At 49.1% G+C, this 23,691-nt stretch overlaps 1 protein-coding gene across 2 annotated transcripts in view; it reads right to left on the reverse strand.

Moving 5' to 3' along the window:
• LOC308472875 (cullin-9-like) overlaps window positions 1–23,691 on the reverse strand; it is a 58,494-nt gene that overhangs the window by 16,317 nt on the left and 18,486 nt on the right. The window contains exons 5-27 of one of the 2 annotated variants that reach the window (XM_080998102.1): window positions 21,490–21,628; window positions 20,102–20,292; window positions 19,219–19,594; window positions 18,815–19,007; window positions 17,440–17,647; window positions 16,484–16,677; window positions 15,205–15,413; window positions 13,189–13,426; window positions 12,049–12,154; window positions 10,562–10,789; window positions 10,106–10,196; window positions 9,849–10,020; window positions 9,418–9,523; window positions 8,256–8,351; window positions 7,431–7,606; window positions 6,775–6,908; window positions 6,486–6,671; window positions 6,086–6,201; window positions 5,371–5,553; window positions 4,847–5,004; window positions 4,138–4,378; window positions 3,811–3,985; window positions 3,273–3,418 (exon numbers count right to left, since the gene is read on the reverse strand). In XM_080998102.1, coding sequence (XP_080854228.1) covers window positions 3,273–3,418; window positions 3,811–3,985; window positions 4,138–4,378; window positions 4,847–5,004; window positions 5,371–5,553; window positions 6,086–6,201; window positions 6,486–6,671; window positions 6,775–6,908; window positions 7,431–7,606; window positions 8,256–8,351; window positions 9,418–9,523; window positions 9,849–10,020; window positions 10,106–10,196; window positions 10,562–10,789; window positions 12,049–12,154; window positions 13,189–13,426; window positions 15,205–15,413; window positions 16,484–16,677; window positions 17,440–17,647; window positions 18,815–19,007; window positions 19,219–19,594; window positions 20,102–20,292; window positions 21,490–21,628 — 4,062 coding nt within the window. Of the gene's footprint in view, window positions 1–3,272; window positions 3,419–3,810; window positions 3,986–4,137; window positions 4,379–4,846; window positions 5,005–5,370; window positions 5,554–6,085; window positions 6,211–6,485; window positions 6,672–6,774; window positions 6,909–7,430; window positions 7,607–8,255; window positions 8,352–9,417; window positions 9,524–9,848; window positions 10,021–10,105; window positions 10,197–10,561; window positions 10,790–12,048; window positions 12,155–13,188; window positions 13,427–15,204; window positions 15,414–16,483; window positions 16,678–17,439; window positions 17,648–18,814; window positions 19,008–19,218; window positions 19,595–20,101; window positions 20,293–21,489; window positions 21,629–23,691 lie in introns of both variants that reach the window. The other variant, XM_080998101.1, reaches the window with a different exon arrangement.

The following is a 23,691-nucleotide window of genomic DNA, read 5'->3' on the forward strand; positions in this document are numbered from 1 at the left end:
TCAAACGCTTTGGTTCTCAAACTCTGAAAACCTGGAAGTGTTCCAGTTTTCGAACGTTTTTCGGAAGCCAAACATCCAATGCAGCTGTCGGCTATAGTTTCTGAGGCACTTGCACCATCAGAAGCTGCACCTTGGTTTTTGAACATTTCAGGAGTCAAACGGATTAAGTTTGGCGCTTTTGCTTTTGCTATTTATTTTGCGTTTTTGTTTTTGAGGCTTTTTCGGTTAATTTTTGTTTGTGACTGTGTGAAACCCAGTTCAGCTACTGATTGATTGACTGTGTGACAGCGGAAATGGATAAAAGTCCCCCATCCAAACAACGACTATCATCAGTGCAGGTAAGAAAAAGAATTAATTTTAATTTTTATCATCTCCATGTCTTATTTATTTTATAGTACAGTACATTGATTATTGCTTTCATTTTATGGATCAATGTTCTCATTAGATAGTAACATTCATGTTAAATTGCTGTTTTAGGGGTTGTTTTTAAATGTCTGGAACGGATTAATTCATTTTGCATTACTTTCCATGGGAATGCGTGCCTTGGTTTTGGAACACTTTGGTTTTGGAATGGACTTCCAAAACAGATTAAGTTTGAGAACTAAGGTACCACTGTACAATGAACTGGGGAAAAATGTTGAAAATATCATTTCCTAAGAAACCAGAAGCTTTTCTTTTAGGTATTATACGACCAGAGATCCCAAAGGATCAGACGAAACTATTTATGTACAGTGGTGCCCCGCAAGACGAACGCCTCGCAAGACGGAAAACCCGCTAGACTAAAGGGTTTTCCGTTTTGGAGGCGCTTCGCAAAACGAATTTCCCTATGGGCTTGCTTCGCAAGACGAAAGCCCATAGGGAAATCTCCGGGACAGCGGGGAAGCGCAGCGCGTCTTCCCCACTGTCCTCGGACCTCCTCCGAAGCCTGGCGGGGGGGCGGAGAGGTTTTTTAAAAACCCCGGGACAGCGGAGGACTTCTCCGCTGTCCGGGGCGATTTTAAAATGCTGGCGGGCGGCAGCGAAGGCTTCGCTGCTGCCTGCCAGCATTTTAAAATCGCCTCGGACAGCAGAGAAGTCCCCCACTGTCCCGAGGTTTTTTAAAATGCTGGCATCTTCCCCGCTGTCCCCGGACCTCTTTTGAAGCAAGGGGCGGCAACGCGGAGAAGCGATCTTCTCCCCTCCGCCCCTTGCTTCAAAAGAGGGGACAGAGGGGAAGGCGCGCGTCTTCCCCTCTGCCCCTCGGAGATTGCGGGGCAGGCAATGGGGAGAAGCAATCTTCTCCCCGCTGCCCCTTGCTTTAAAACAGGTCCGGGGACAGAGGGGAAGGCACGCGTCTTCCCCTTTCTCCCCGGACCCCTTTTGAAGCAAGGGGCGGCAACGCGGAGAAGCGATCTTCTCCCCTCCGCCCCTTGCTTCAAAACAGGTCCGGGAACACCTCCCGCCACCGCCCGGCTTCGGAAGGCTCCTCCGAAGCCGGGCGGCGGGGCAGGAACACCTTCTGAAGGCCGGCGGGGGGCAAAAGTCTTTGTTCCCCCCTGCCTGCCTTCCCAGGGGCTTTTAAATCTCCCCGGACAGCGGAGAAGTCCTCCGCTGTCCCGGGGCGATTTTAAAATGCCGCCCGCCAGCATTTTAAGATCGCCCCGGACAGCGGAGAAGTCCTCCGCTGTCCCGGGTTTTTTAAAATGCTGGGGGTGGGAAGAAAAGCCCTTGTTCCCCCCCCCCCCAGCCTTCAGAAGAGGTCGGGGGACAGACTGTCCCCGGACCTGGTCTGAAGGCGGTTTCCATAGGAACGCATTAATTGATTTTCAATGCATTCCTATGGGAAACCGTGCATCGCAAGACGAAAAACTCGCAAGACGAAGAGACTTGCGGAACGAATTAATTTCGTCTTGCGAGGCACCACTGTACATGACCACGGCTGTGCATACTCTGCTAGCCCAAAAATGGAAAGATGGTACAACGCCGACCAAAGACGAGTGGCAAGCAAAATTGATGAACTATGCTGAGATGGCAAAACTTATGGGAAGAATTAGAAACCAGGAAGAGGAGGTCTTTAAATAAAGAATGGGGAAAGTTTGTAACTTATTTAAAAAGCTATTGTAAACAATTACATACATTGGTAGGATTGACAGAAAACTTGTAGTAAAAATTTGAACTATGGATTGACAAAGGATTTATAAAAATGGAGTAATGAAAGAAATGCAGAGAGGAAAATTATTACATTAAAAACCACAACGGGGGGGGGGTCAAAAGGGATTATATGCTTATACATTTAATTCATTTGTTTATGTAAAATAGAAAATGCAAAAATAAAACTTATACGTAAAAGAAGAAGAATGGATTCCAGCCACACACACAACATTTGGGACCACTGAGGGGTGTGTGGCCTCGGGAAACGTTCTGAGGACTAGACAGCTGTATTTGGCCCCCGGGTTTCAGGGTCCTGCGCCTTAGGCCATCATGCTGGTCTGTTTGTAGTGCTCCCAAGGAAGAAGAGCTCACAGGCAAAGAGATGCCCAGTACAATGAAGGAAGACTCAGCCCAGGTCGCACCAGGACTGCAGCACCATTGCAAAGCATGGAGTAATGTTTCCAAGCCCCAAACTGCAGTGCTGAGGCTCTGGGGTGAAAGATTCTTGGCTGTCTGTCTCAGAATATGTAACCTTAAGCTCTCACCAATTCTGTAGGTCTTAACATTTTCACTGAATTCGGGCAACAACTGCCTGCAGCCGCTCAATTCTCAGCAACAGGATCCAGAAGCCACCTACAGCCTCAATCAGATAAGCTATCTGGCTGAACACAGGCTGGTGAACACCCTCCACCTTGGTAGCTCAGTCGGGAGAGACACTTAATCTCAGGGTTGTGGGTTCGAGTCCCATGCTGGGCAAAAGATTCCTGCATTGCAGGGGATTGAACTAGATGACCCTTGAGGTTCTTCCAGCTCTACAATTCTATAATCTAGTGCCATTGATCTAATTCCACCCCAAACTTCCCACCATCCCCACTCTAGTCATGCACAAAAGATCCTGGCTCTATGACAAAAGGCAGGCTAAACGGATCTGCAGAGTAAGCAAAGTGCCTCCCGTCAGAGCACATCCAGCATTTGCTTAACAGGGGCTGGGTCCCAGTGAGGATCCTTGGGATTTGCAAGGATCAGTTCCCACCCTGCAGGACTTTCAACTCTGCTGTGCAAAATTCAGAGGGTGACTGCTTCTAAGTCACGGAATATGCCCTGCTGATGGCAAGCAAGTGGGGATGAAGGGAGTCTCAAACCTCGGCAGTGTTGAAGCAGAGGAGGATGTACATCTGCAGGGTGGAGACGTGCAGGAGGCAGCCCTGGTACTCAAGTTCCGCGTGGCCCAGCCACGTCCACTGCAAACGCCGCGGCTTGGTGTGCTCCAGCCCAAAGCGGCTCTGACCTGAGAAAGACAAAGGCAACGGTCAGGGAGAAATACTGCAGCAAGACGGGCAACACTCTCTCTGCCTCTCTGCTCAAGGACAGGATATCACAATACTGGGGTTGGAGAAGTATGAACAAAACACAAATCTTGTTGTTTTTCAAATTGTCTCATCCCACGTTCCGTAGATTAGCCAGATTTTCCAAAGATTATGACCCTCTTAATGCTGCCTCTCTCAAAGGATGGTTTAAAGACTCACAGCTCCCTGCGAAGGTTTGTATCATTTCTTTATAGAAAGTTTGATGGTTCTCACTTTCCAAGTTCAGAGTCTTGGGTCAAAGTGGGGTCCACCTGCCCCCCAAAACTCAGCCTGAGAGAGGCAGGGCTGGGCTCAAAAACAGCCTGGCACTCACTCTGGGTGTAGAAGTCAGCAAACTTGCTCAGGTGCTGACTGAGGGATTCTGGGAAGAACCTGGCAGGATCCTCCAGGTAGCAGAACGAGGAGATGGTCCAACAGCGTGGAGACAGCGCCAGCACCTTCACCTCGGCCTCTTCCTTCTGAGAGAACAGCTGCTGCGCCTCCACCATCTGGGGAAATACAGAAGGTCTGTGGCTTTGGCGGACAGTGGGGGCTGCCCAGGCAGTGTCAGCGGAGGAAGAAAAGGCCTTGGGGCAGAGGACCTCCTGCATGGTCCACAGGGATGGGGCTCTGCCCTGCTGGTCCCTCCTTCGCCTCTCACCTCGCCTTCCTCCATCTCCTCCTCCGCCTCCCAGTTCCCGTCCTGGTCGAGTTCCAGCAGGTGCTTGTCGAGCTGCTCCAGCTGGAAGAGGTGGAACTGCTGCTGCTGCTCCTCCAGCTCACTCAGGTTCTTCAGCATCTGCTGGGGGAAGCGGTTGGGGAAGCAGAGCCCAATGTGCTCCACCACCGCACACTCCAGCCACGTCTTGCCCTGAGACAGGAGCCGGTCTCCCAGGTAGTACCTGCGCAAGCAGAGAGGGCAGACCCATCAGCCCAGACCCCCTCGCCCCTCCTGCAGGGCAGGCCAGCCTCACGTACAAGAGACCCAGGAAGGAAGGAAGGAAGGAAGGAAGGAAGGAAGGAAGGAAGGAAGGAACCCAGCAGCTGAACTGGTGCTCTCAAGTCATTCTTCCTTATGGAAGTGCCAGGAACAGGCTGCACCACTTCCTGCCCGACGCCTGCGCCGTCTCCCAGAACAACGTGATAAGCAGCTCCTTGGGAATATGGGAAGCTGCCTTGGACTGAGCCAGGTCCCTTGGTCCCTCCACTGACTGGCAGTGGCTCCAGGGCTTCAGGCAGGAATATCTCCCTCCTTCCTGGAGACTGAACCCAAGACCTTCTGCCTGTATGGCAGCTGCTCTCCCCCTTGATCTCTGGCCCTTCCCTCCCCACTACGATTCCGCATATCTGCCCCACGAAGGGCTCCTCACCGGTAGAAGTGCTCGAAGGTGTTGGCCAACTCCAGGCCTGCCAGGAAGAGGACGGGCTCCAGGCTCTGCTGCAGGCGCCGCAAAGTCTCCACGTTGCCAGAGTCCGCCCAGCTCTCCTGGATCCACCGGTCGATGTAGCGGGCAAACTGCTCACTCACCTGTTGGCCACAGAGCAAGAGGCACCAGTTGAAGCCGGGAGAAGAAGCAGGTGGAGCTTCCATGAAGGGAGAGGGGGGGTGAGGGGGGTGGAGGGGATTCCTCCCTCAAACCAGCAGCAACGCCTCCAGGGAAGGGGATGGACAAGGCATCTGGGGAAGATCCCAGCAGGGGAGGCTGGCTGCTCTGTGATCAGGCCAGGGGAGCCAAGCAGGCTCTGAGATGAGGCCACGTTTGACATCCCTGGAAGTGCAAGGGGCAAGGCCAGGCTGCCTGCAGAGCCGGGGGGGGGATGTCAGAGGGACAGTTCCTGCAAATGAGCTCCCCTGTGACTAGGCCGTGCCCCCCACCCTTCTGCCCTTACTCACATGCATGGCTGTCAGGAAGGAGAGCTGCAGCAGACCCCCCGAGAAGCCGTGGCACAGGGCCAGCATGAAGGACATCTGCTGCCCAAAGAGCTCCTCCATGGCGGTGCGGAGGCGCAGGTAGGTGCTGCAGTAGCGCTCCACAAAGTCCGGGGCCTGCCAGGAGGACTCCAGGAACAGCTTCACCTGGGCAGAGGGACGGCAGGAGCACAACAGGGTCAGAGCAACCCACACGCCCTTCTCTGGCTCCCTGGGGCCTGCCTGGAAGTCTTCCTGCGGGCAGGGATGCCTGGCTGGTTGCCTGTCCTGGGTAGCGCTAAACACCCTTTAGCTCATCTTTTGATTGGCTGTCAGTCGTCAGGAAAGCCTGGGCATGTGACTGGAACTGGGGCAGATGTGTCAAAATCAGAACGAGGCTCCCACCTAATTTAGCAGCACCACGTAGAGCTTGGAGCCAGGAAACCCCCTTTCCTGGGAGAGTCTGGTCCACACCCCGTCCTGTCCTGCAGCCTCAGCTCTCCCCAAGGCTGCCTTCCCAGTAACTCCTTAATAGGCAGGGAAGCAGCTGCATGCAGACACAGTGAGAACAACGCAGCAGGACTAGTGAATGGTCTGCCATGGAAGACGTGGCCAGGAAGACATCTGTTTGCAGCAATGGAGAGTCGCATCTCACCCTGCTTGGCGCCCCCATTCGTGCCTGGTCCTCTGCTCCCCCTACCTGCTGCTGGACCACCCCTTTCCAGCACTGGGTGATGCCAGTGGTGCTGCTGGGCTTCTTCACGGCTGCCTTGACAGTCCCAGAGCTCGACTCTTTGTTCTTCCCGTTCTTCCCGTTCTTCCCGTCTGCAAAGTGGGGGTTGTGCGGCGTTATTCACGGGGACCGGAGCACCCAGGCACCCACTTCTGACTATACGGGACCTTGAGGGCTCTCCTCCCTCCCCAGTTCTTCCTCCAACGCCACCCCCCTTGCAGCCCCGGACGCCAAAGACACTCTTGCTCTCCTGCCAAGGTCTGCCTGGCCCCCAGAGGCTCCTCTGCGGCGACCTTCCCCCCTTCAATTGGGAAAGGGGACCTGCCCCTCCTGGGCTGCCCATCTGCCCAAGCAGGGAGACACTCACTGGATTTCACGGGGGGCTTCAGCTCCTCGGCCTCAGGGCTGCTGGAGTCCACGTGCACCAGCAGGTGGCTCAGGCGCCGGACGCGAGAGTTGAAGATGGCCGCCCGGCTTTTGCTGCTCCGGGAAGCCTCCAGGTTCTCCAGGTATTGGCTCAGGAGCCAGGAAAGGGGGCTGATGCCGCTGGGATCTGGAGGGCAGGAAAGAGTCAACACGGAGGGCTGCTGGGAGAGGGGAGGGGGGGAGGGAGGGTGTGGCTCCTGAGGACTTGTGCCAGGAAGGAGATGCCATACCTGGAGTGGTGATGCTCTGCACCAACGGGCTGATCAGAGCCTCCCAGCAGGTCTTGCCCAGGGCCTGGGCAGCTTCGTCGTCGGGAAGGAAGCGGTCGGCAAAGACCTGCTCGTGGCGCAAGGCACTGTTCAACCTGAAAGGGCAAAGGGGTGGAGGGTCAGCTGCTGACTTGGGCGACGCTTGGAGGCCTATGGAGGTCAGGGGCAAATGGGCTGAGAAGCAATGGCTGCACAGGGTGCGGGACAAAGCAGGGCAGGAGCTTGAACAACATGAAACCCAGCCAGATGGGTGGGGTATGAATAATAAAATTATTATTATTATTATTATTACTGAGATGGAAGGGGGGGAGGAGCAGGATGGATATCTTCCGACAGGGTTTCCCAAACTTGGGTCTCCAGCTGTTTTTGGACTACAACTCCCATCATCCCTAGCTAGCAGGACATATGATCAGGGCTGATGGGAATAGTAGTCCATCAACAGTTGGAGACCCAAGTTTGGGAAACCCTGTCTTGGGGTAAGCGTGGGAAGGGCTGGGAATGTGGACCCCCTTCCCAGCGCAAGAGGGAGACCCCTCCCTGCCCCGCAGGACACCCTGCCCCTCCCCACCTGCGGCCCCAGGGAAAGGGCAAGAGAGGCACATCGCCGGAGGCAAGACCTGTTGAAGAGCTGCAGCAGCTGCATGCGGTCTTCCGAGATTTCCTGGCACCAGGTGTGCGCCTTGGTGGTGTAGAAGAGGTACGTGCGCCGGCACAGCTGCTCCTTGAAGATGGGCCAGAAGGTGGGCTTGGGGCCCAGCACCTCGATGCCACGCACGCGAGTGTCAATGCCCCCCTGAGAACGACATGGACTTCTCCAATAAGGCAATGTGTTATGTATAAAGAAGGAACTCGCTATTTCCATATGATCAAAGTTTGCCCACCCACACTCATGAACATATTTCTCCAAGTTATGGTATAACAATAAGAGAGCCATATTCCACCCACTTAACACAGAAGAGTACTGTGTTTTACACACTTTTATGTAGTAGCTGCTCTTTGTCTTTTGAAAGATAGCCATGCTCTTCTGCATATGAGATGTGCTGTAAAGGAGCTGCAAAATGTTTGTGCGAACCAAAAAAGTTCCAAAAAACAGTGCAGCATCCATGAAAAACTATCAGAATGTGACCAAGCTACAAAGTGTTAAGCTGTTTATTTGTCACTTGTCGTCTCACAATCTATACCCTCTGCACTCGCATTAACAACATTCCACAATGTCATTACGACAAATCTATTCCTCCTTGAGAAGCACTGCATTTTCTCAGGTACGGATCTCAATCCTTCAAATGCTTGGAAAATGCAATATTCCAGAAACACTAATGCTATTTTGAGAGAAGGTGTGAGGATGGGCAAGCTTGGGAATTCAAAATAAATGCCCTATTAATGTGCAGAAACTAATTGTGCAGGATATCAAAGCTCCTCTCCATTCCACTGTACATCCCTACCTGCTGACAACGCTTGATTTTGATTTGTATGATGGGCCAGAAGCGGGCCATGTTCTCCAGAAGAACCACCCTGCTGGCTGATGGCAGGACATTCAGCTGTAAGGAAAAGAGCCAGAGTCTCACCTTGAGCTAGAAGTGCTAATGCAGTTAACAATCCAGCCCCCTGCCCCTGTGCACACCCTTCTTCTCTGCGTTCCCCCCGTTGATGTAAAGAACCAGAGCCCTTCTCACTACAACTGTAGAGAATGTAAAACCAAACAATTCACACCACAGCAAAGGTACATAGGCAGCTTTTAGGGAGATCAGGAAGCTGCTCCATAGGACAGAAATGGAAAGAGAGATCTAAAGAGACTATCTCTTGGATAATGCCGGACAAGAGTGTAAACAGAGGCTGAACATGGAGCCTGGCACACTTCCCTTGCGTAGCTTGCAAGCTATCCGTGCCTCCTGCAAAAAAGTCCTCCTCAGGCCTCTTTCTCTTGCCGGTAGCAGAGCGAACACAGCGGTGAGAAGCAAATTGCAGCACGTGTGTAATAATTCAGAGCAGACACAAGGCAGTCCTTATCTTCTCTTGCCTTTAATCATGAAGAATAACACCATAAATTCAGACCTGGCGAGAACTGACACATTCTCCCTCTCGCATAGCGTCCCAGAGGCAGACTGAAACACTCGGAGTCAAACCCCTCCCTTAAGTGTTTCTAACCACGCCTCAGGAAAGAGACGTCACCAGAACTCTTTAACTCTGTGAGTTCTGAAACCATTAACACTATCCTCTCAATAGATGTTATGTCTTCTGCAATGGAGAAAACCTCCTTCATTTTTCTGCATTATCAGTAAGGCAAGCTAAATCTTTCCCTGCTCATTGATGTAATTTCTAACATACCCCTAAAAATAGCTGGGGATGGGAAGAAGGGTAGAATAGCCACTAGGAAATAAGGAAAGGCAGGTAGGCAAGAGGCAGGTCCAGTAGAAATAGGAAATCTCCAATAGGAAATCACTCCAGTGTCAGGCAATTCAACACAGATACATGCTCTATGTCAAATATTGATAATTTGGGTCCAGACTGCAGCAATATGGTGAAATAACGTTCAAATGTCAGCCCTTCTGACCTGAAGTTCATGGCCAGAGCAGTACAGATTTACAGAAAGATTGCAGCACTCACAGTAATGAGCTCGGTAGTGATGTTGGAAGAGTTCTCTCCTCCCATGACCACGATCCGGGCTGGCATGTAGCTGGAGTCCTCACTGGCCACTAACAGAGTCATCTGCCTACACCAGGAGAGGAAAGAAACAAGCGTTCAAGCTAAACCCCTGGAAGAATCCCAGCACCCTTCACAAAGCTGGTGGGGTCATCTGCCCTGAAAGCCAGAAGCGTTTCACAATATGCCTGGCATGAAAAATATCCACAGTTCTCACCTCTGTTCCCCGAGAATCGCTCGTAAAGAAAACCAAGCAGCCAGGTGAGCTTCTCCCTAAAACCTTAGAGGTGCCATCTGCACCAACGCACTCAAGCCCGCCCTTACTCTGCTGCCTACGAAATCCCCCAACCCAACCTGGGCAAAGAGATTCCTCAGTGAACCCCACCAGGACCCACCTGACCACCACTCCACGATGCATGTAAACATTGATGTAGTGAGAGCCAGTGCTGCCATTGGATTCCCAGTATGTCTTTGGGTTCCTATCCGTCAGCTTGCTGGCTCGGTGGGGGTTTGAGGAGACTTCCACCCTCTCCCAACACTTGTCTTCCTTCACCTCCACATTGGAACCTAGACCAAAAAGCAAAGTTGAATTGGATCAGGCTTCACACGGATGCAGCCGCCACTTGCTTCCTTGCCCAAATGAGTCGCTCACCCTGGCAAAGGTTGCGCAGGAACACGTCAAAGAAAGGGATGTTGATAGGCTGGTGGCTCCTCCTGTGCTCCTCTATCTGACCCAGAACCATCTGTCGGAGCAAGAGGGGCAGAGGAACAAACAGAGGCATTCTTAGTAGAGCTCAAGACATGATCAGGACAAAGTATTTGGCTTTTGATCCCTTCAATTTCAGTAGCCCAAACTGCTGAAGAGAGCCTAGAAATTCACCAAGCATCTTTTTAGGGGAGCTCCACCATCTGCAGCAAGTCAAATGTATTATGGGGGATGGAGAAGAGAACAGATCCCCAGAGCTTCAAAAGAGGACCACCAATCTCAGGCTGACCTCCTCTGGTTTACCAGACATAACTGGCCAGGTTGCTGACACTCCATGCCCTCCCTCCTGTTACCTGGCCAGCCACCCCAAGCCTCATTACCCCACCCTGGTCTCAGAGTCACCTGGATGCAGCCAGCCAGGATGCTGGTGGTCATCTTCTTATAAAGGCTGGCGTATTTCTCGCAGTCGGTCACCAGGTCACGCAGCTCCGTCACTAGCAGCAGATTGGAGTTGTACCTGTCCATCGCTTTGGTGAGCGCCTCCTTTGTGCCCACGCGACTCATCACCACGGCACAGTCTTTGTTTGTGGTGGCCAGGCGATGCAGGAAGCGAATGAACTCCTGCACAACCTACAGATGAGGAAGACAGCAATGGCAAGATGGTGGGACACAGGGCTGGGTTCTTCAACAACGTTCTGAACAGCTCTGGAGAAGCCACAGCCATCCTCTGCAACTCCATTCCCGTCTTTAAGCTGTCTCCTGATATATTCCCCAGGTGGGCTAAGGCTTCGTCTCCAAATTTCCACCTTTGGGAAAAAGCTGTCAGACCAGAAGTCAACATATGCACTATGGCTTCAAATGCATCTACATGCTTGTGGGTTTCTGGCTCCACTGCACTCTGGCACAGCTTCAGTTCTGTAAACTCTGGCTTTCAGTTTAGTGAAGGAAGACGGCGCCCCAGTTAGTACTATTCAATCTATGGACAGACTTTGATCTTGTAGAAGACCAAGGTGCAAGACCACACAGAAGCACACTAAGACTCATCTTGAGCAGTTTCCTGCTTCTGGAAGGGAGGTGCAAGGTGGTTACAAGAATGGATTACAAGCTCCCTAGAAAAGGGATGGAGAGCTTGTAGCCTCCAGATGTTGTTGGACTTCCATCAGTCCCAAACCAGCATGACTGGAGTTGTAGTCCTTGGGAGGTCACAGGTTCCTCATTCCTGCTCTAGGACCTTCCTCGTGGGGGTTTCCTTGTATTTTTGTTCAACAGGCATGTCTGGTCTTTTGGGTTAGCCCCACCAAATCAGCTACTTGCTTTCATTTAGCTAAGTTTTTATATTCCTTGAATTTGCCAGGGCAAGTTGACAGTCTAGCAGCCTTACTTACACACAAACTCAGAGGTTTCAAGCCACAAAACAGACATTTATTACTTTAAGTCCATTCTGACCACACAGGCCTAGCAAAGAAAGGCAAAGGAAGCCCAGCTTTTTGTAAAACTCCCCCATATGGTTGCTTAAAGTGACCTGGAGAGCAACTGTTTAAAAGGATGGACTGAAATAATGATTGACAATTGACGTGCAACTGGCTTGGTTTATTTATCCATATGCACATTTGCCAGTCCCAGAACACCCATCCCTGGTGACTCAGCTGCCCCGGCTGCAGAGCTGAAGCCATGAGCTTCGCCAACACACTTCTAAGCTTGAAATGTGAGGTTCTAGCAGGGCAAAAAAATGCTTTTTGTTGACTAAATTTGGTTAGGGATTTACAACTTAGTATACAATACAGATGCCCAATCTTATTCATCATCTTGGACAATCTTCAAACGACTTCCACCGCACCAGCCCCTCCTGCTTTCAGTATTTCAAGCCATATACCCATTGAGTCCCTCACCTCCCGGTCATTGCTGTTGGCGCTCAGAGAGGACAGGCAGGGCTCAATGCACTCATGCCAGGGCAGTGCATCCTCTTGGGTACTGTCCAAAAACTTATTCAAAATCCTGCAACAAACAGAAAACGTTTAAGAGGGGAAACGGCAAGTTCTGCCTTGACTTGGACCCAAGTGCAACAGGGCTGCCCCTGCAGCTCAAGAGTCCATTCTAATAATGTCTCTCTTTCTAAAGCAAGACAATTCTTCTTTTCATTTTGCTTTTAAGATGCTCGGGAACCTTATAGAACGGAGACTCCTCCACAAGTCAAGCTCACTACAACTCCTACAAGAAATGCCACCCCCGTAATAGCACATGATTGCCTTGAGAATTCCCCAGAACTGATTGGCAACAGCCACAGCAACCCACCAAGCATTCTCCCTCATAATTCTAATCATAAAAGCCACCTCTCAACACCGGTGTCCTCTGCTTAGTTCCTTCACATGCGGTCTGAAGGACTACAGCTTCCCTACATTGTCTCTGCTGGAGAACCTCCCCGTTCACGGAGTCCTAAATCCCTGGATTCCAAGTTTTAAGAAGTTGCACAGGTTTCCACACCTACCAGAAGATGAAAATCTATAAACGTAGGCCCTGCATACATGATGCCCGCTTAGACAACTCCTCTCCAAGTCCAACAGGGACGCGGATGGTGCTGGGGTTAAACCACAGAGCCTAGGACTTGCCGATCAGAAGGTCGGCAGTTTGAATCCCCGCGACGGGGTGAGCTCCCGTTGCTCGGTCCCTGCTCCTGCCAACCTAGCAGTTCAAAAGCACATCAAAGTGCAAGTAGATAAATAGGTACCACTCCGGTGGGAAGGTAAACAGCATTTCCATGCGCTGCTCTGGTTCGCCATGACCCGGAAGCTGTACGCCGGCTCCCTCGGCCAATAAAGCGAGATGAGCACCGCAACCCTAGAGTTGGCCACGACTGGACCTAATGGTCAGGGGTCCCTTTACCTTTACTAAAGGGACATTGGTCTCCCAACATCCAATTTGCCTTAACACTCTTCTGTAGCATCCCTCTCCACTCGATGACAATGACATGCCCCACCATTTTTGCAGCCTCCAACCCAGGCACAGCCGCGCTTCCATCTTTTCCAGCTCACCTCAGCATGCCCATCTGCACAGTCTTCTCAGCTCCCAGCTGTTCAAGGGTTTTCATCAACATCAAGAAGTGCTCACGGTCTGGCAAAAGCTCGGTGCCACTGCCCTCGGGGCAGACACCCTCATCACAAAGGCAGCGTTCCAGGGCTAGCACCACCTCCTTGGAGAAGTTGGTCTCCTGGAGGTTTTTCAGCAGGGTGGGGACATCCATGTCCTTCAGCTCAAAGGAGGTCTCAGACTCTGGGGAGGGAGAAAAGGAGAGATGAGGATAGGATCCCTGTGAGTTAAAATGGCACTCTCCTGAAATGAGTCGTGGAAGAATCTTAGTTGGTGATCATGCCTTGTTGAGTACGATTAGAAAAGCCACATGAGGAATTGCTGGTGGTTTTAAGCCTCACATCTTTCACTCTCCTAGAGAGAGAGTCATAACACCAGCAGTTCACTGTGGAAAGGAGGGTTATGGATGAAAGGCCCAAGTACACTGGGCTCCAGAAGGGTAAGCAAGCAAAATGCACATGACCAATCTTCTCCAAGGTTAAGTACAGAAGACCTTGCTTGAATTTGCAGGCAAAGGAGACCAGGCATTCCATGCATACACCTTCTAGTAGCACAAGGCAGAGTTTGACGGAAATGAAGTCAGTGATGTAGGGGTTTCCAGAAGGAAAAAAAATTAAACAAAATTAAAAAGTAGCCTCTGCTCTTATGTTGTTCCAAAAGGCTTGTGGAGCAATCACCTCCGAGGCAAAAGTTTATATCGTAAAAATGTATAAAGGGCTTTATATATAGTTCAATGTAAAAGGTTAATGGTCTATGCTGTGAGGATACACACTGGGTGGAATTCAATATCACACTCTCTGCAAGCATTTCAGCTTGCTGGGTGGAGTGATCCCCCCTCCCTCGCCATACACTAGTCTTGCAGTCCTCACCCAAGCCAACTTGGGGCACAGGGAGGGGCAGGAAGCCCAGCTGAGCAAGCAGAAATCCTTCTGAAGAGCTTTCACTGATGGGGCTCATTAGGTGAATCCCGTCCAGTGGTATCAGCAGTTGGGGGGGGGGGGCAGAGTGACAACTGCACTACCATTATGAACCCCGCCCATTAGAGGGAGGCAGATCTTATTCAGAATTACTTGAACCAGTTTCCTCTTTCGATAAAGTGTCCGTCCCCCCAAGTGAGTCTATACATAAACAATTTCCCTGGCTCCATAAAAGAAAAATGAGATAGTGACGCTGTGCGTTGGTTGAAAACGAAACGAGAATTAATCACAGCATTGGTTTTGCTTTCAGCTGCAGGTTGAGATGAAGTAAGAATGTTGGCTTTGATTATGAATCGACCTGCGCAGCCAATCACTGATGAATTGATCACTTTGTGTAACTTTTGGTTTGGGATTACTGAATGGTATTAAATGTTAGTCATACACAGAGGAGACACATGGAAATTAGCAACCCAAGTCCACTGATTTCAATAGTTCTGCTCTAATTATGACCGACTTTGGATATGGACCGATATGCATTTGTGGTTTACCCGGTCTATGGGTCCCCTTCTCAGTAGAAGCCCTGCGCTTGCATTATGGTGTTTCCCCCTCATTCCTTCCACTGTGCAGCCCCTGAATTGGCTTGGGATGTGTGTGAGATCCCCCAGAACAGCACAAGAGGCATGACAGATGGTGGATTGTTCCGTCTGGCAAGCTGAAATAGCATGATTGTCTCAACGTGACATTGAATTCTTCCCTATCTACTCCCTCAGACACTTCATAGTGACAATTAGTTGGAGAGAGAAAAAAACTAATTACAACTTTGAGCCAAGCTTGTCTAATATTGTATTGGCATTCATATATTGTTACTAACAAATTTTATGAAACAACTCATTTTTAGAAATGGATTCTTCCTCGTGGAAAAATAAAGCACTGGGAAGATTTCTGTCCCGCATCATCCAGTAAAACTAAGCCTTTTGCAGTTTGATACTTAAATTGCAAAGGGGGACTAAGGATCAGAAACTGCAGGTCTAGTGCCATGCGTACCTGCATTCTCCTGGCTCAGTGGCAACTTATGTTCAGCCAGACTCTTCAGCACTATCCGAGCCAGGATCTCGTTGGAGCTCTGGCCAGCTCGGCAGCAGCTCTGCAGGATGGCGTGGAGGTCAGAGTTTCCTAGCTGCTCCGCCAGGCCCTTGTGATGGTTGATCAGCATGTTCAGCACCAAGAGTCCATTCTGCACTGCTGATGAAGCCCTGGGAAAAGGAGAAACAAGCAGAGGGTGACGGTCCGGCCCCAACTGGCATTACCTTAGAGACTATATTCAAGAACGAATGAACAGCACTATACAAGAGCAGCAATGATCGGCTCCAGAGAAGCTAGTAATTCAAACAACAGCAAATAAGGCGTCTGTCAGACTGGTTGATCGACATCCAATGTCCTTTTAAATGTGTTGTGCAAGGGGAGGTTATTGGTTTGTTTTTCTTATTTTTACTATATTTTGTGGCTTTTATACGGTGCTTTTATGCTGTGAACTACCATGAGATCTGTAGATGAAGGGCAGCGGCGGAGCAAGCCAATCGGGCACCTGGGGCGTGCTCTGCGCCCAGGGGCGGGGCCAGCCAGGGCAGGATGCTCCACAGGGCCTCCAAGGAGTCTGCCTGCCTCCTCCCACTCAGCCACCCTACAGCTGAGGGGGAGGGGGCGGGTGGGCCATTTGAGGCAGCGTGGAGCCTGCAAGTGCACTGCAGGCCCCACGGTGAGTGCCGCCCGGCATTTTGTCACCCCCCCACAGTGGTGACACCCGGGGCGGCTCGCTCCCACTGTACCCTCCGCCTCTGATGAAGGGTGGTATACAAATAAATTAATGGATGTCCGGGAAACTTCAGACGTATGTCAACCACATATTAAGAACATGGCATACTAATTAGATTCCTCCAAAAGAATTATTTCACTCCAGAAGCTCTGTAGCAGAGTTTCCAGCTGTTTTTGGATGACAGCTCCCATCATCCCTAGCTAGCAGAACTGGTGGTCAGGGATGATGAGAACTGTAATCCAAAAGCAGCTGTAGACCCAAGTTTGGGAAACTCTGCTCTATAGAAACAGGGGCAGCAACCTCAGCCAGCCTCACCTCCTGCCATCTTATGTAACAGCCAACCAAGGTGAGGGTGGCTCTGATTGGCTCATGCTCCATCTGCTGCTGGTCTCCCTGCCTTCTGCCCCACCAGCTGCTACTGATCAAGGGGATATTATCTCCACACACTGGGCTATCCTTAGCCTCAATTAAGTTTAACAGTATCTTGCCAAGGATCCCTTTTCAGCTTACCCAGGTGTGCCCAACATCTTCTCAATAGCTGTACAGATGACACAGAGCAAGTTATCCGAATCCTTGCCGGAAGCAGAACCAATGCTAGCAAAGATCTCCCGCATCATCTGGGCATCTGAGTGGTTCAGAGGGTTAGCCTTCCCACTGCTGCCCAGAAGCTCACAATTCCCAGCACCCACCAGGACTTTCAGGGCCTAGAAGGGCAAAAAGCAGGAACGGAATCAAGATTGCAAACGTTAAAAGCCCTTCCCAACAATAGCAACCCCCACCCTTTCCATTGTAATTCAGTTTTTTGAATGGTGGCCCATTCTCACAAGTGCAACGACTCCTGAACAATTCTAGAAAACCTTGCTTGGCATTCTCTTGTCACAGGTCAATATGCTTCCCTGACCCATTTGCCACATGCTAGGGGATATGCTTTTGATTCTTCCTGGCCCTCCTGTTCACACAAGTTACACTTTCTACAAACAGATGAAATAGACCTGTGCAGTCACCAAATATGATGGAGTACATGTAAACTTCTAGGCAAAAGTGGTATCTGTGTAAAAATCCACCTTTTCAGAAGCAGGTGTGCTATCCATGCAATTTATTATGCGCCATTAACTCCCAAAAGTTATCCTATTATCAATTATTATCAGGTATCCACTATTCATAGTCCATCGCTCTAAACACGAGGAAGAGGCTAATACATTTTTCAAGTGTCTGACAGTACCTTAAAAAGGCAAACGAAAAACAAAAAAACTATGGCATAAGCTCTCATGTTAGGCTTCTAAGGTGCCACAAAACTGCCGGCCGCTTTTGCTGCAATAGACTAACACTATTGCTACACTGCAAATATGTTGTTTTTTAAAATCTGTCATGCCAATCCCTCATTCCATTTGCTTATAGAATAAGATGCCAACACCCCCCCAATTCCATACTCCATCAGGCACCCCCCCCCCGCACATTCCACTTACTGCTAAGCCAGCCTGCTGGACCAAGGCTGATGCGGGATATTCCTGCATGCAGCCCAACACGGCACGCACCCCGCCTTCCGTGGCAAAGAGAACTCTCCAATCGTACTTTGCCATGAACACATAAAGCAGGCGCAGTGCCATCACCACCAGCAGCTTCTCCTTCACTTGGTTGCTCAGAAGCTCCACCAGCATCTTCACCATTTTCTCTCTGAGGACAACAAGAAGGCCCCTGTTATACCCTATAGGTGGCTGGTCACTCACAGTTGGGCAGAGGAAGCCCCAGCCTACGCTCTGACATGAGTCTCTCCCGAGGAGAAGCTGGAGTCCAGGGAAAGAGCTGCCCCAAATTCAGAAGAACGAACATATAAAAAACTAAGCTTGCTTTGGAACAGGAAACCCAATTCATTTTGCACTTTATTCGGATTTATACGCTGCATTATCTAAGGCCTGGGATAACTAAAACATGCTCTTGTTGTTTTTCTTCTTTAAAGAACATACATCATGTGAAACCATGGTTTAGTGTTACGCATGTGTCATGCTCCCACCCCTCTCCCTGCCTTCCTGATTTCTTGGTGTGCAACAAACCATTGCTTGCTGTTATATCGAAGCTGGGCAAAGTGTTGTATACTCACAATGCAGTGTGCCCCCCCCAATTGTTAGCCCCAAAATGGAAAACCAGCGAGGTCCCAACAGAAGAATGGCAACTTAAGTTGACAGAATATGCACATCTTGCAGGCTTAACATGTAGAATAAGAGAACAAGAAGAACATATGTTTAAAGGAGATTGGAAAACATTTATTGAATATGTGGGAAATTAATTGTGTACAGCTGAAAACGCTGGAAGCATTAAGATAAATTCAGCAGTGCAAATAAGTTTTGATGGATGCAATAATGGAATACTGAATGATATAGTTTTTATAAAATATGCAGGGATTTATGATATGTAAAATGAACCATGGAAAGAGAAGAAGGGAAATCAATGATATCTTAAGGAGGTAAAATGAGTATTTTAAATTGTAAAACAGAGAATTAAAAAAAAATTAAAAAACAAAATGCAGTGGCCTCAGATGGAATAGCACACTGGTTTGCTATAAACCATGAAGTCAAGAAAGAATCAGTGTACATGAAGGGAGAAGAGAAGGGATGAAGGATGTGTGTGCCCAAGGCTCACCCATTTAACATGTGAATCAGCCCCAAGGAGCAATAACCCATAATCTACTTATTAAAAGAAAAAAGAAAGACCGATTTTACCGAAGATCAGTCAGCTAACATCCTGTTCATATCCCCCCCTCCCCCGAGGCACCTTCTCCTGCAAAGCAGTGGAACTGAAAATGGCCCTCCTACTGCTACTGCCTGGGGTGGGAAGGGAACTGACCTGACTGAAGGGCCACTGTCCACTTTGATGACTTGTCTCTCTTGACCAGGTTCATCCTCCAAGATCTTGGTGATGAATCTGAGTCCAGCCATCTGCAGCGCAACCTCAGAACTAGATTTCTGGATTATATCCACAACATCTGCTAGCTTCTCCAGTGAGTTCCTCTTCCCTGTCACCTTGAGGCTGCAAAAAGCTGACCAGGATCAAAACACCGATCAGTACAAGTCGCCACTCCGTTTCAAACGCTCTCTTGTCTAGAAACACCATGACGCCCCTTTACTTTCCATTCTAGCTTCCCTCAGCCCACAACCAGTCTCTCTGGGATTAAAAAGAAACCCAAACCGCCCCCCTGAGTTACTTCACCCCAAATGAACGGAGGTGGGGATGCGGTCTGGCACACTTACTCTTGGCTTTTTCATCCAACGTGTCCGGAAATGAAAGGCCTTCCACTTTGAGGAGCTCATTAATCAGCTGTGTGTCAGTCTTCTCTGCCGCCGATGGAGCTGGAGAAGGCACTTCAGCTGAGAGCGACTCCTTCTTTGGCTTTTTGGACGCCATGCCTTCAGAAAGGCCGCCACAATCCAGGGGCGTAACGTCCGCGTTTTGGCAGTTCTGCTCTGTCCCTCCTTTGCTGAAGGAATACTTGAGATAGACGTGAGAGCTATGCAGGTCACTGCAGGTGCAGCCCTGGCAGTACTTGCTCAGGAGCTGCAGCACCTTCTTAGCCAACTCTACCGACACCGACAGCTGGATCAGGCCCTCTTCATCTAGCTCTGACACCTTGAAATAAAAAGAGACAGTTACAAGTACAGTGGACGCTCGGGTTGTAAACATGATCCATGTGGGATGCACATTCGCAACCCACAGCAGCGTGCCTGCGCACACGCGGGTTGCGATTTGGCACGTCTGTGCATGCACAAAGCGCAATTTAGCGCTTCTGTGCATGCACGCCCCCGAAACCTGGAAGTAACCTGTTCCGGGTTTCGGCAGTCCGTAACATGAAAAAACACAACCTGAAGCGTCTGTAACCCGAGGTATGACTATATGCCGACTCCCATGTAAATACTGTGCTTCTCAAGTCCAGCCACAGCCACTGGAAGCAGAAGGTCCAGGGGCCACCCCTCCAAGAGACCCAGCCACAGAAGAACCGCGAGGACATAGCTTGCGGGCTGGCAGGCCACACTTTTGATACAATGATCTGGTAAGTAGGAAGGGGACGTTCCAGTGTCCTCCTCCCAGCAGCAATGCTTCTCCTCGTTCTTCTCATGCCTGATTCATTCTGCTTACCACCTCTTCGTGATTTTGCTGGATGAACTGGACCACTTCCTGCTGCTCCTGCTGTTCTAGCTTCTTAATGAAGAAGAGGAGCTCCCACCATTCAGCCCGGCTCAGCGTCCCAGAGTTCTCATTCATCCGATCCGTCAGGTATGGTAGAGAGTACAGTCCTCCGAGTGGCTTGCAGTAGAAGGTCTTAGTAACTGTATGCAGAGAAAGAAAGCAAACTCTCCTAGGCCCTCTCCTGATATACATGAAAACTCAGGTCCAAGTTAAACAAGTGGCTTGGCTACTGCTTGTGCCCACAGCTCCATCTAATGTTGTTCCCAAGGCAGGGAATAAGGTACCGCAGTGGATGAAGAGAGTTGATGGTGAAAAGGGCACTAGCAGATGTAAAGCTAAAGAGAGGAAAGGGAGGTTTAAGTATATGGTGAGTCTACATGCAACATGGATCACACAATAAAAGTATTTCTCTGCTGCATCACTTCAGACCACGCAAGAGGGGTCACATATATGAATGCTTCTTTCTTATGGGGGAAAAACTCCATATGCATAAAAACCTAGCGTGACAGAATACACGGTAGCCTAGAACCAGGTGTGCAAGTTTTCTGTATGCAAGAAGTGTCAAGGAATAGCTTTATGAAGTGATCTGTTGTTTCCAATGACCAGGCCACAGTTACATAAAGAAAGGTGGAGAAGTAATAGACTGGAGATTTTCATCCAAACTTATCAGGTATAGCAGCCAGTGTCGCTATTAAGTTTTATACAAATGTGCAAGCAGGAATTGTCATAAGGTACCACCCAGATGCCAAGCTTGGTTAAATGTTATAGCTCTGTCCAACAATTCTTACCTCGATGGCTAATGGACTACGTGTTGTGACACAGCTGAGGAAACCTGACTTTAAGGTTACCCATGCTAATGTCACCTTTAAAACGTGCAACAAGGAATGGTTGATTGGGTTCTTACCGTGAAAAGTGAGGGGGGGGGGAGCAGGAGGCAAGGAGGAAAGAAAAAGTCTTAGCGAGACAGAGAGACAATTGGAGACAGCAGGGCAAGAAAAAGAACAACCTGAAGGAAAAACCTCAGAAATGGCTACAGGACAGGGCAGAGGAGAGATAAAGGATGTGCTAAGCTAGACAGGAAAACAAAACTGTAGCGCTCCTGGAAGAGGAGGAGGAAATATGTCAATTTAGTCAAGAAAATATTCTGAATTATTCTGCGATAAATCATTTTTGTGGCCAGACATAAGAAAGCAAAGCCTGCAACACAATTCTTCCTCTTTAGTGATCATTATTAAAGGAATATATCTAAAAAGTAGAAAGAAAGCAAAACAAGCAATAAAGGTGACACCCATAATAATGCATATGTTTACCAATGCACACAGTGCATCTAACCTCACCTGTGTGTAGCTGCAGGTTCTCTGTTATATTGGAGACCTTTTCTTGGGCAGCCTCCTCTTCAGGCTGCTCCCCGGAGCCTGTAATCTCTATCATATGCCAGTGCACCCAGTAGGTGCGGCCCGTGGACTGCCACAAAACCTGTGAGGATGAACAGAACTTCAGGGTTAGAACTAACTTCCAGCCCAAATCTTCTGTGCTGCATAATGGGAGCTCTGAGATGCAGAACAAAAAAGCTGGCAAACGGTGCATACATTATGAAGCAAGTTTAAAGATGTAGGGAACAGGGGGTAGTTGTTGTTGTTGTTGTTGTTGTTGTTGTTGTTGTTGTTATTATTATTATTATTATTATTTAATACTGTTATTATTATTTAGGGGTTTTTGAATGTTTTATGTAGTTTTTATGTAGTTTTATGTAGTTTTTCAATTTCACTGTCCTGTATGGGACAATGACAATAAAGATATCGTATCGTATCGTATCGTATTTCGTAGTTATGTCAATGATCAACACAATCCTTGATCATGTTATAGGGATCAAGTTGTGGCCCTTTTTTTGCATCGTATATAATTTCGTTTGGCAGAATTAATTTAATACCGTTCTAGGGCTGGCACACCAGTTAACTGGCTGGTCAAATATTGTCAACTGGCCACTTCCGGGTTGGCGCCATCGCCGAATGGCGGACTCCCTCCGAGCTCCGGAGGGAGTCGGCTCGGCAGGGGCTGGGTCCTACCGCGCCGGCGACGCGGGGACCCTTAAAAACCACGGGCACGGGGCCCGTGGACATGGGGACTCGGCTGGTACCGTCAGCGCCCTCCCGACTCGTGAAGGAGCCTTTTTAAAGGCTACGGATCGGGTGCCTGGGAGTGGCGTGGTACTTTGAGTCTATCGCTTCCCCTGCCGAGTGCAGCCGCATGCCATTCGTCGGAGAGCGCTGGCTTCTTCCATTTGAAATTCGGACATTTAACAAAAACCCGTGAGTAATTGGGTAACCGGGTACAAAAGGAGGAAAAAAAAAAAAGGGAATTTTTTTTTTTCGGATTCGGCACGAGCGGGGGGGATCTAAAAAGGAAGTCAGTCCCCTCCCTGATTGTAAACATGCTAAAACAAGGACTGAGAAACCAAGATCAATTCAGAAGTTTATTGCTGACTAAAAATACCAAATTCCACGATGGAATCATTACAAGAACTGTGCTGGAGGAGAGTCGAGGGTGAGAGGGAAAAGGCAACCCCCCCCCCCCGGGAACCGGGGCGATTCAGAGAACCTGGCGGAGAGAGATGGAGAGTTTGACAGCTGTCAAAGTAGCTGTCAAATCTTGAGAATATAAAGAGGACTTTGCTACAAGTATTTTGCTGGTTAATTTTGATACAATTGGATATAAATATGGATACAAAATGTCGGGTGGAAAAAGAAACAACAATTTGACTTTTGGATGAGAGGACACAAAGTTATTGCAATCCCTCTAGAGGGGCTTTGGGACATTACAAGCGGCGTATATGGAAAACTACTCTGGGATGTGTACTACTGGTCTTAGCTCCTGGGAAAGTAGCAAAACTGAAATATTTGTTTTGTCTACAGAGGTGACAACACAATAGAATCTTTCTATTTAAGTAAGCTCCTGAATAACAAACCTCTGTAGAGATACTAGATTTCAGAATAAGAATGGTTTTGCAGCTGAACAAGACAGAAACCTGAGAAAGTAAGAAACAAAAGAGTAAAGGACCAACTACGCCACGGCAAGAACAATGGGAGGAGTAACAATGATCAAGGGAAATTAAAGGCCTCGATTAGACTGGACTTTTGAAATTAAACATTATCAAAACAAGTAAATTTAAAGAAAACCGGCAAGATGAATTGAGAAAGTTTGGCTGTGGACTTGAGACCTCCAGGCCGACAACATACAGACTGATGGACATAGGGAATCTAAACCGGGGAAGGGAGGGGGAATTCTAGAATCCAAAGGCTATGTAATCAACTTCTGGAACCTTCTTCTATTTTCTATCTTTTAAATTTTTTTTTTATATATAACTTTGGTATTTTGATTTAACAAGTTTTGGAAAAAAAAAGAAAAGGGGGAATTCGTGGAAGGAAACGGGGTAGATTTTGGGGGAAAAAATCTTTGTTCTATTTTGTTAAAGGTGAGGAGTGATGTTAAGATTGTAATTTAAATTGGCTATTAGGCATAACATATTAGGTTAAATTGGG

This window comes from Podarcis pityusensis, assembly GCF_964106645.2.
Source record: "Podarcis pityusensis genome assembly, chromosome: 3".
NCBI lineage: Eukaryota > Metazoa > Chordata > Lepidosauria > Squamata > Lacertidae > Podarcis > Podarcis pityusensis.